At 43.0% G+C, this 12,292-nt stretch overlaps 1 protein-coding gene across 2 annotated transcripts; it reads right to left on the bottom strand.

Annotated features, from left to right (window-relative positions):
• Positions 1-265: 265 nt before the first annotated feature.
• rab36 (RAB36, member RAS oncogene family) lies at positions 266-12,072 on the bottom strand. Of its 2 annotated transcripts, none has more exons than XM_063211296.1 (11): positions 11,934-12,072; positions 11,403-11,571; positions 9,479-9,570; positions 9,150-9,224; positions 8,065-8,166; positions 6,256-6,320; positions 5,929-5,980; positions 5,238-5,319; positions 4,752-4,842; positions 3,110-3,223; positions 266-1,796 (listed from the first exon to the last, which is right to left on the bottom strand). In XM_063211296.1, exons 2-11 carry the CDS (start codon positions 11,454-11,456, stop codon positions 1,744-1,746), a joined length of 780 nt encoding a protein of 259 aa, XP_063067366.1. In that variant the 5' UTR covers positions 11,457-11,571; positions 11,934-12,072; the 3' UTR covers positions 266-1,743. The 2 variants fall into 2 exon arrangements, with proteins under 2 accessions (XP_063067366.1, XP_063067365.1); XM_063211295.1 differs by having other exon boundaries at positions 11,403-11,503.
• Positions 12,073-12,292: the final 220 nt, after the last annotated feature.

The following is a 12,292-nucleotide window of genomic DNA, read 5'->3' as shown; positions in this document are numbered from 1 at the left end:
ACTGGGTGGATTGATTTGCCTGGTAACACCTTATTTTAATGGTTCACCATTTCGGTGAATCTACCATATCAGGTACAGTGTAATAACCAATGTAACAACCCATGTAATACTAGTGTAATACCAGTGTAACAATATGCAATATCAGGTACAGTGTAATAACGAGTGTAACAGTATGCAATACCATGTAATATAGTGTAATATCAGTGTAACAATATGCAATACCATGTAATACCACTTACGCACAAACACATGATGTATGTAAAAAATTACATTGTATTAAATATTGTTACACTGGTTATTACACTGTACCTAATGTGGTATATCCACTGAACCATTAAAACAGTATTACCATTTGCCCCATTTTTTGCTTCATTTTCACAATAGTCGTTTGGTTTTAAGCCTATGCACGTCATGTCACGTCTGTATGTATCATATACGTTTACGAAATGGTGGACGGGAGTGGTAGGAATGATGGGGGACTGGAAGCGTCGCGTTTCGGGGATATACCTAAGCAGTCGAAGGCGACTGCACAGGCAGTCTAGTTAGGGATGTTAACCGGTGACCGTTTAACCGATAGTCCCCGGATCAACTTTAACCGGTTAAAATTTTCTGCCACCGGTTAACCGGTTGTAATAATAATAATTATAATAATAATTTCCTCCCAAAAGCCCACAAAAAAAACGATAATTTTGAGGTTTTAGTACAATAATTCAGCATTTTCCATCTGGCAACAGTGGCTGGACATCGCAGGTCCTGAAGAAAGGCTCATGTGAAAAATAAAATGTAAAAAAATCAGTGCTGTGCATATCAGGCACCCGAATGTTGTATAATTTAAGATTACCGGTTAACCGGTTAACCACCGGTTAATGAGTCTCAGTAGCTGGTTAAGAGTTCTTTCAATTTTCGCCATCCCTAAATGTAATGTAATGTAATATAATGGATTCCACAAACACATAGTGGGGTGGGGTCTCTAGGCCCTCGGTCATTTCAAATTGATGCAGAAGTATGGTCTTCTCTTTTGAATTGAAGATAGGAATCTTGAGATCAATTTTAGTCCGAGGGCCAAGAGATCAGGGGTGCATTTCTGGAAAGTGTAGTTGTTAGCCAGTTAGCAACCTGGGTAGTTATTTACCGATGAGAAATTGCATTGCAAACAACCAAGTAGCTAACGTAGTTAGCAACTATGGTTTTGAGAAATTCACCCCAGATTGGAAAATGGAGAATATTGGAATTACGTATATTCTTTGGGGGGCATTTTTTTCTACAGACCCTCACAAACAGCTTCCAAGAGTAAACAAACATTTTGCATCAATTTGAAATCAACATGACTATAATTGCCAATACATGCAACTCCACTAACAGGCTAGCTGCTCTCACAGGGGAATGGCAGCTAGTGTGGCAGTTCAGCAGAGGCCTTCTGCACAACACTGCTGAAACACATGGCAGAAAAGAATCCTCCATTTCTAATCAGTCCCTTGTACTCCACTCCTCCTGTGGTCAAGGGCTCCTCCAATTGTCTCTTCTCCTCTCCTGTTTTTCCTCCTGCTTCTGCTTCCACTCCTCTTCTCCTTCTCTCCTCTTGCCTCCTCTCCCCTCCTCCTGCCTTCACTCCCACACCTCTTCTCCACTCTTTTCTCCTTTCCTCTACCGTGGTGTCTTCTTCTCTTCTAATCTTTTCTCCTCTCCTCTCCTCTCCTCCGCGGTGCTGTCCTCTTTGCTCCGTCCAAGGCTTGTCTGGTGGTTTCAGCAGCAGTTCTTCTTGGTCTCCTTGTCAGTGCGTTCCTCCAGGTTCGTCACTGCAACACAACATGGAGGACACAGGCTTTCAACCAAGATGGCTCCTGACTTTTCCTGCACTACATATTTAGTGGGCGAGTTATTACACTGCAAAGTATGGCTGTATAATCATGGCACATGCCAGAGAAATCTGCTGTTAAGCTTATATCTTATACATTATATAGGCACAAATAACTCACAGGATGTGATATGACTGCCTAAAAAAATCCCAGTGGACACAATGTCAAATGTGGCTCGCTCTAAATCCTGTGTTATCCTCTGACTGACAGGCCTGAGCCTTTGTGCCTCATACATAAATGCAGTAAATTGCCATTTGTTCCAGAAACCTTCTTCAGCCAACAAAGTCATCCAAGAACAACAAACTAATACAGTGTTGGCAGCTACAGGTGAACAAAGACAGAAGATGGCCTAACAGAAGGCTTCATGTCTATCTCTCTGACGCTAGGGACACATAGCAGGCAAAACGAGCAAGGCGAAGAGAGGCGAAATTCAGAGTTCCATTTTCACAGCTCAATCATCATCAGGTCGTCACAGCGAATCAAATGGAATGGAGCCTTTAAGCTGTTGATTTGATTGGCCCCCTCAGGCGAAATTTGCTCCTCAATTGCATAATATTAAACTTTGTTTAATAATTTCACTTTGCTTTACTCCTGTTAGCTTGATTTTGCCTCCCTCAAAGGAATGAATGGCGAAGTTCGCTTCGCTTGGCCAAATTTGCGTCTATGTGTCCCTACTGTGAGAATGAAAATTCTGTGACTTAAAAATGTCTATTTTTCTACATGTGTCTTAAAAATGTGCTCATGTTTTTTTCTGAACAGAGACGTTAGAGAAGTTAGGGAGATGGACTCAAAGAACGCTCCATCTCAACTGTATGTTTGTGTTAAAAAAATGCTCTGTGTTTCTATTTGTTGCTTAAAAATGGATTGTGTAAACCATGTATTTGTGTAAGCCGAGACAGTATTAGGGAAGATTTGTCATAAAATATCCTGGCAAGCCACACTGCTGCCAGGGTCTAGTTTACAAGGCAAGTCTTGGAATGGTTCATCTCTATTTCTGTGAGAAAAGGAAGATGCGTTTCTATTCTCTCGTTTTCAACGTTCTAACAGAGGATGTCTTTCCCTGGCCCACACTAGTAATATAATGTTTCATTTCTATTTCTGTGAGAAAATAAGGATGTGTGTTCATCTCTTCACAATTCTTCAGTTATTGATTTTCCCCTTCACTTAAGCCAATCGGGGCCGCCCTGGCAGATGGGGCACCCAAGGCTGCAGCCATATCTAGCCTGTGCATTAATCTGGCCCTGTGGTCTTACTGAGGATGTCTCCTTGGCCCACGCTCCGTGTGACGGCTCCCTCAAAGTCCTTCAAGATGGCGTCCTCAAACGCAATGGCAGCTACACGGAAGAAGAACTCCCTCACATTCTCTCCTGATGAACACAGACACACAAAATCATAGAAAAGAATAATAATATTATTAATACCACTACTACTACCACTAATATTATTATGATAAAATAATATCTTAGTTGTATATAGCACCTTTCATGGAACCCAAGGTTGAAATTACAAGGGGAACGGGGGTAGGGGGAATGGTGGATAGAGGCCATATGCCTTGGTGAATAGAATAGAATAGAATAGAATAGAATAGAATAGAAAAGCATACACTTGTCATTGTTCTAAGTATAACAACATTAAGCAGTCTTCTGTGTGTGAAGCAATAAATAATTAAGACAAAAGATCCAAAAGAACATCTACTGTACATCTACAGGTTTAGCAGCACATTTGCATGAAGGAATCTGACCCAAATTATCATCAGCCATGTTCAACCATGAATAAAGTCACATACCGTAATGATCTGGTATGTAACAATTGGTGTAGCAGCCACATATATGTAATGACGCTAGTTAAATACAGCTCATTCACTACAGTTAGGTAGGTGACCGACTAAGGGCTTCCGCACACCGGCTCCGACAAAGTGCTGAGCACTGCTGGGCAAAAGTTTGATTTCATTGCTTTCAATAGAACAACGCACACTGGCACCGATGTCCGCGGACATTCGCCGATGTCGGATAGCAATTAGAGAAAAGTTCTATTTTGTCGGCGCCGCCCATTGACTATCAATGCTATGTTCGTGTGAAATTTGGTTTGGGAGTCCGAATTATGTCGGATGCAAAGTGCGCCACAGTGCTGTCGGAGCCAATGTGCGGCCGGCCTAAGACTTGGTCCTACTTAGGCCTACCATTTTGGTGAAAATTGACAGAGGCTCTGTTTCCAGGCCTGAATTGTAGGAACCCTGTATATTATATATCAACTAGGGATGCAAACGATTAATCGATTAATCGACTTTAATTGATCAATGCATTAATTGATTAAAAAACATTCAGCGCAATTAATCGATAATTCAACTGACAAGAGACCCAGGTGAAATGGGCATGTGAAGAGTGTGTGTGAAGAGGGGTGTGAATAGTGGGAATATTTAAATCAACTTTGGATTAAAGAATTGAAATAAAATTAATTTAAATGTGGTATTTTATCTAAATATTTAATTCAAATTTGTAGATTTAGTAGGTTTTTTTTCCCGAGAAATTGAGATTTCGGGGGGAAAACACCGCTTATCAATTAATCGTAAGTCGATCGATAAGGCTATCAACTAATGATTAATGAATTAATCGATAATTTGCATCCCTAATATCAACACATTGTGGCAACTGAATTGTGACAATCCGCTGCAACCAGTGTACGACCAGACATGGATAAAGGGAAGAAATCTTGTGCAACATGGATGTCTTTTTTAGGACTCAATTGTAGGCACTTCATCAAAACATGAAATAAGAAATAATTTAAAAAGACAGCCGTGTGGCACCAGATTTCTTCCCTTTATGCATTAATACCTCAGTTGGTATAGAGACCAATTAAACGGGTATTACACAGTTTATGACCATGGGAACCCTGTACCTGTCTTTGAGGAGACCGTCCAGAACTCAGCCTGTAGTTCGGAGGCCAACTTGATGGCATCCCTCTCCAGACCACGCCTCATCTCTGGGGCCTACAGAGCAGACAACAGCAGCACAAAGCTCAGGCCCAGTGTGGGTGTGTGTGTACTGTGTGTGTGTGTTTATGTGTGTTTGTGTGTATTGTGTGTGTGTGTGTTTGTGTGTATTTGTATACTGTGTGTGTGCGTTTGTGTGTATTTGTGTGCTGTGTGTGTGACGTGTGCAAATGTGTATCTGTGTACTGTGTGTACTCTGACAGAGTCTGTGTGTGTGTGTGTGTGTGTGTGTGTGTGTGTGTGTGTGTGTGTGTGTGTGTGTATGTGTGTGTGTGTGTGTGTGTGTGTGTGTGTAGTTGTGTACTGTGTGTGTGTGTGTGTGTGTGTGTGTGTGTGTGAGAGAGAGAGAGAGAGAGGGAGAGAGAGGGAGAGAGATAGAGAGAGAATCTCACCAGTAGATCACTTTTGGTGCCCACCAGGAATACGGAACAGGCACTGGGCTCATTCTCCCTCAACGCCTCCACCAGCCACTGGCTAAAGGACACACAGGCACACGCACGCACACACACATGCACGATTGATTACACATCCACACATTACAAAACATCAGCATGCAAAATACACACACTGACACAGGCATGCACGCACACAAACACACACACACACACACACACACACACACACACACACACACACACACACACACACACACACACACACACACACACACACACACACACACACAAAAAAACACTGACACACGATTACCTATGCACACATTACAAAACACTGACATACAAAATACTACTACTACACAACCACTGCTTAAAGAACGCACGCACGCACACACACACACTCATGTCAACACCATCTGACGCAGTCAGTGCCTGTGTTTTCCATCAGACGGTGTGTGTGTGTGTGTGTGTGTGTGTGTGTGTGTGTGTGTGTGTGTGTGTGTGTGTGTGTGTGTGTGTGTGTGTGTGTGTGTGTGTGTGTGTGTGCGCGTGTGTCTGTGTCTGTGTCTGTGTGTGCTGGAGGGCCATCAGGCCAGACAGTACAGTTAGTATCTAAGCGCAGTAGAGAATATGGGTCATCACATGATGACAACAGCGCTGAAGGTGGCAATGACTCAGCTCAACTTACCGAGTGTGCTCCAACGTCCTGATGTCAGACATGTCAAACACTGTGATGATTACTGAAACAAAAAGATGCCAAATGTCATTAAGCCAAACAGAAAAGCAGGGAACTGTATTGCTGGTTAAAAATAAGGGTGTGTGTGTGGGGGGAAGTAGTGACTGTGTGGGGTGTGTGTGCGTGTGGGTATTTGTGTGTGTGTGTGTGTGTGTGTGTGTGTGTGTGTGTGTGTGTGTGTGTGTGTGTGTGTGTGTGTGTGTGTGTGTGTGTGTGTGTGTGTGTGTGTGTGTGTGTGCGTGCGTGTGTGTGTCTGTGTGTGCGAACTTGGTCTCTCACCATGAGCACCTCTGTAGTATGCCGAAGCGATGCACTTAAACTTCTCCTGACCTGCCGTGTCCCAGCTGACAAAAGCACCATCACAACATTAACACCTCATCTTTGCAATGTAATTTCAAATTCTTTGTATGACCAGTGCATGTAAAGAAATTGACAATAAAACCCACTTGACTTGACTTGACTTGACTTTGCACATCTTTGCACAGGTCTATGCACATATTCATATAACATTAAGATGTTAGTGTCATGGGTGAGCGGTTAGGGTATCAGATATTAACATCTTAACCAGAGGCAGGGAATCGGGACCTCTGCGGGGGGTCGCAGAGATACTGCAGGGGAGTCGCAGACGGAATGGATTTTTTGTTTAAAACGGGGGATAACATATGTCTAGAGGTGCACCGAAAATTCGGCCACAGAAAAAAATTCAGCCGAAAACGCAAAGAAAGACACTTTCGGTTTTTGTCCGAAAGCCAATTGAGTGGCCCAATAGATAATGAATTGAAACTGGGCATTAATGAAACAAATTTCAGTTCTGCTCCAACATTTGAAGACATCAAATAAACATTTATTTTCTTTGAAAAACATGTCTTAACATTTATTGTAAGCTGTAGATTTGAGCAATATTTTAAAATAGTGATAAACCTAACTTTTGATAATTTCTAACTGAATATTCGGTTTCGGTATTCGGCCAATTGAGTAATTATTATTCGGTTTCGGACACAAATTTTCATTTCGGTGCATCTACACATGTCATACATAATTAACATAACTTCATAAAGTCACTCACAGGGCCAATACATGGTTTTACTTCTCCTGTGGATATCCAATTAGAATTTCAGCAATATTAATGCCTTTGGACTATGGGGAGGTGGGGGTAGGTACAAAAGGGGGTCCTGGCAGAACAAGTTTGGGAACCAGTGATCTCAACAATAGGCATACATTGAAGGACAACTAGGGATGCACGATGTATCGGCCAGATCGGTCGATATTTGACATTTCTCAACACATCGGTCCGATGGGTAAAACTGGGCCGATGTTAACGCCGATGTTTTTTTTAATATGTTACGGTTCTAAAAGATTGGACTTGACGGTGACTTTCAATGTTTGTCTTCTAATTTGTCTCTATTTTTTATCTAATTTTATCACAGGGAGATAAAAAGTGTTTTTGGAAATAAGAGGACATTCAAAAATTATGTTTGTTTGCATCATTGCCATCTCTTTTTAAAAAAACAAAAGAAAAACATCGGTATCGGTTAATATCAGTTATCGGCCAAAACCGCAATATCAATAATGAATATCGGTATAGGCCGAAATTTTTCACATCGTGCATCCCTAAGGACAACTGATCCTGAGTGTCTTACTTTTTTATTTTGAAAAAATATTTCTTCATAGGCCTTAAGCCTTTATTGAGATAGGACAGCTGAAGATGGTGACAGGAGAAGATTGGGAAAGGTCTCAAGCTGGACTCGAACCCAGGCCTCTGGCCTTATGGGATAGCTGCCTTAGCCAAATTAGTGTGAGGTGCGCGCACAACCCAGAAAGCAATTGTTGCGGGTGCAGGATATAAAAGAATGCGAAAGGGGAAAAAAAAGCACGCCATAGCTCCATAGCTCTATTCCTGCGATTTGCTGGTTGAAACGTTGTGCCATTTTTTTTCACTTCATAATCACAGCAAGGGAGCTTTACTCCTTAGCTACGTAGGTATATACACACACACACACGCACACACACACACATACACACACACACACACACACACACACACACACACACACACACACACACATACACACACACACAAATACTCACATCTGTAAGGAGAAGGGCACTCCGGACAGCTCAAATCTCTCGATCTCAAAGTCCACACCGATAGTGGCCTTATAGTCTCTGTCAAACGCATCCTTACAAAACCTGCACAGGAGAGAAACACACACACACACACACACACACACACACACACACACACACACACACACACACACACACACACACACACACATACACACACACACACACACACACACACACACACACACACACACACACACACACACACACACACACACACACACACACACACACAGAGAGACAAACTGAGCAGGAGACAGCAAGCAAACACTCACATTTATAACACCTGCAGGTACGCAAACACAGCAATCTGCTGGGTATTTAAACATGACAGAGGTGCCTACCCTCATAATACATAAATCATTTCAAAGTAGGGACATGCTCAATCATGTGTGATGCCCTGAGCTTCACAGATGCCTTACTGCATCCTGCATCCTATCACGTAATCACATGTCTTTCCCACATTCAGATCTAATACCCATCTGTTAATCCATTGACGCCTAAGGCACCTGCAAAAAAGGGTGCTGAATGCCTGAGCCCTTTTTAAGAAAAGCTGCCCTCAGCCAATAAAAACCTAACATATCTCAGCTTCTGAAGCACATAAAAATATGCACTAAGTTGCATTTAAATGCTAAGACCCTCATCTGTCATTAGAGTGTGTTCATTCATCTCAAACGTCTCAAATCTCATGAGCCTGAATGTTGCGTAATGCAGCTGCAGGTGCCAGGGCCAATGCCAAGACACGTCTTCCCCACGTTCAGATGTAATACCCACCTGTTAATAAGACATGTCTTCCCCATGTCCAGATGTAATACCCACCTGTTAATAAGACATGTATTCCCCATCTGTTGAGATCTAATGCCCACCTGTTAATAAGACATGTCTTCCCCTCATTCAGATCTAATACCCACCTGTTAATAAGACATGTATTCCCCACGTTCAGATCTAATACCCACCTGTTAATAAGACATGTCTTCCCCTCGTTCAGATCTAATACCCACCTGTTAATAAGACACGTCTTCCCCACGTTCAGATCTAATACCCACCTGTTAATAAGACATGTCTTCCCCACGTTCAGATCTCCCACCACCACAGCCTTGGACATCTTAAGCCGGTCCCAACTGAAACACAACCACACAGGAGGCCAAACGTTAGGCTAACTTAGCCGACAGAAACCTTCATCACATGTGTGCAATGACAAAGAGCACAGTGACGAAGAGTCACTTAAAATTCATTGTTACAACACAGTAAAATTCACTGTTTCATTTTCAGCATATAGTTAAAATATCAACATGATGCACAATCTTAAAAACGCACAAAAACTCCCCAACACACATGCACGCACACACGCACGCACTAAACACACACTACTTACGCCTGCTGTCTTTCTGCTCTCTCCCGGCACACACTCTTTGCCTGAGTGTTCCAGTCATCTTTGGTTTGGAGGCATGCGTTTGGATTATAACACTGCCGGAAAATTGCACAAACAGACCAGCGATGATAATACTGTCAATCCGGTCATAGTTGAGTTTATACATTTCTCTCTTCTCACTCTCTCTTTTTAAGTATTTTTAGGGTCTTTTCAAGCCTTTCTTAGTTTCTATGAGTCAGGATAGTGGAGGAGAGACAGGAAGCGAGTTGGGAGAGAGAGACGGGGAAGGGCTGCCAAAGGATCCAGGCCGGAATCAAACCCAGGTCAGCCTTGTAGCAGATACTACCGTCAGCACCACGGTAGGGCCTACAATTCTGTGTTCTACTCAATGACTTTTCCTGCGCTATGTTGCCTCTTACTTACAATCAATAAAATGTTACAAATATTCGTGCAGCCCCAGTCAAATACATGCAGGGGCGTAGCACCAATTTGTGGGCTCTATGTACAGTACAATCATCTCCAATTGACCCCCTAGCCATATACACGTAGTTACATACAGGGCTCTAAATTAACTTTTTTTATCGCCAGCCAAAGTGGCTAGTAGATGCTAATCTCACTAGCCAAACACACACTCACTAATGGGTCAATGTGGTTAGTAAGTTGGTCTTTTCTACCAGACAAACTGAAATTTCACCAGCATTTGGCCGGTTGGCTGTGTTAATTTAGAGCCCTGGTTACATAGTACACAGACACTGGGTGGCCCCCCTATATACTTGGGACCCTGGTAACTCAGTCACACTTTAGCTTCCTGTACGACACCCCTGAATACACGTGAGCATTAGTCTACTGAACTGAATAGTGCAACAACTTAGTACTTTGTATATCACCACTACAAGAAGAGCATCTCTTTCTAGCCTGATTATCATCAACGTTCAAATCTCTTCGAGACTTGATCTGACCAAGAGCATAACAATTAACGTTTCCCAAACTGCATGGTTGACCTGCCTCCCTTGGTTTGCTTATGGTTATTTGCTTATCGACAAAGTGGGAAGAGTTGCCGTGTTTGCTGGAACTCAGAAAGTACTTGCATTGCTCTTGACCTGACTAGTTGCAACGCTGAAAGTGTTGCGTCACTAAGAGGGCACAGCCTGGCTATCTCTTTCAGCTCAGGGGCTCTGGTAAAGGAAATGCTTACTGCCTATTGCTCTGGCGAAGGACATGCTTACTGCCTTTTATTTTACAGCTGGGACCTCATACCAAAGAGATGAAGAGTGAAGGAGGAGGAGTGGTTCTTTTACGCATCCTGCCTGGTTTGCGTGTGTAGTGTGTGGTGTGTGTAGTGTGAGAAAGTGGAATGGCACAGGAGGGAGGTGCAGTGCAGTTAGGCTTTGAGGGAGGCAGAGGAGGGGGAGAGCTACACTACACTACACTACACACTACACAGGAGTCCACGATGACAGAATTAGCTTTGGTCTTGTGAGCCTACAGAGAGCAATGCAGCACTGAGGCCCCTCTGTTGACGGTCACACATTCCCAATAACGCCAATCACTAGTTTAATCTCCCCTGAAGACTACAGATGATGGGGAGCAAGATGTGTGCTCTGTACTACTCTTACGTCACAGTCATCACATCACAACAACACTCACCGTCTGGACCATGTTGACAGACACTGGTGTGTTTTCTGTTTTAAAAGATGACCTCAGATCTGAGCAGTGGTAAATTATTAAATTGTACTTGGAGCTCACTAATCCTTAATTGCCTTAACGTCCTTGTAGATTAATAGCGCATCTACTACTCTACTATTACTACAGCTTAGATGGTGGTAATCAAATGTCGGTGAAGGTCAAATGAAAACATCTACTGCTGCTGATAGCTATACGTTGTCCACTAGTCATCTAGTGTAGTTATGAGTGGAGGGGACTGTACCTTTGGGAAGTCGCAGATGACTCGGTCTCGGCTGACTGGCGGGCAGAAGTTCATCCTGCCGCGGGGCAGTCAGACAGGCAGGCGGGTCTCTAATCAGACCGCTGAAGGGGAGGAAAGGAGCGCGTAGCAACAACAGCAGAAGGGTAAACGCTGTTTGTTTCCATGCACTCTGACAGGTCAACCAAGCAAATTCAGAAAACACAAGAACAACGCCAGCTATAAAATTAGGAAACTTTGCAGTTGCAGTTGCGTTCAACTTTCAGTGAATGTTTTACCATGAAAAAAACACAAAGCATTAACGCCTGGAAGAGTTTTATCCATTTGATACAATATATAAAAGTTGTATTAATTGCACATGGCTTAATAGTGTTTTGGACAACTATCGGAGGCTACAAGCCAAAGTTGGTCAGGTAGCTAGCGTTAGCTAAAGGAGGGGGGCAAATGGAGGATGATCACAAGCTGTTATCGACGATATGGGTTACTTTCTGATCATTTGCATGATTAAATCAAACCGAGGATATTTGTACTCACGGAAAATGATCTCCGACGATCTGGGGATTGTTCTAACTAACACACGATGCCTCTTTCCCATAACAAATAGGTACAGTAAAAGCTACAGTAGTCTTTTCTCAACCAGTGTCTTGTTTGCTGCATCAAATTCGCCCCTCTAGTCACCATGGAAACCGGCTTGCCTGCCAGCATAGAACTAATACAATAGAATGGCCCATCAGCTTCTGGGCATGCGTCTGTACCGCCGCCATCTTGGAACAGGGTTCTAATCAGTTATCTGTTCATTTAACATTATGGCCACGCCAGTCGGTGATCACTTTGTAAAGTTGAAGGTATTTGTGCCGCTATGCTTGCAGCCAGCAACGAGAGGACGAAAAACA

The sequence above is a fragment of the Engraulis encrasicolus genome, chromosome 11 (genome assembly GCF_034702125.1).
Source record: "Engraulis encrasicolus isolate BLACKSEA-1 chromosome 11, IST_EnEncr_1.0, whole genome shotgun sequence".
NCBI classification, from domain to species: domain Eukaryota; kingdom Metazoa; phylum Chordata; class Actinopteri; order Clupeiformes; family Engraulidae; genus Engraulis; species Engraulis encrasicolus.
This window is presented reverse-complemented; position numbering and strand designations above follow the sequence as displayed.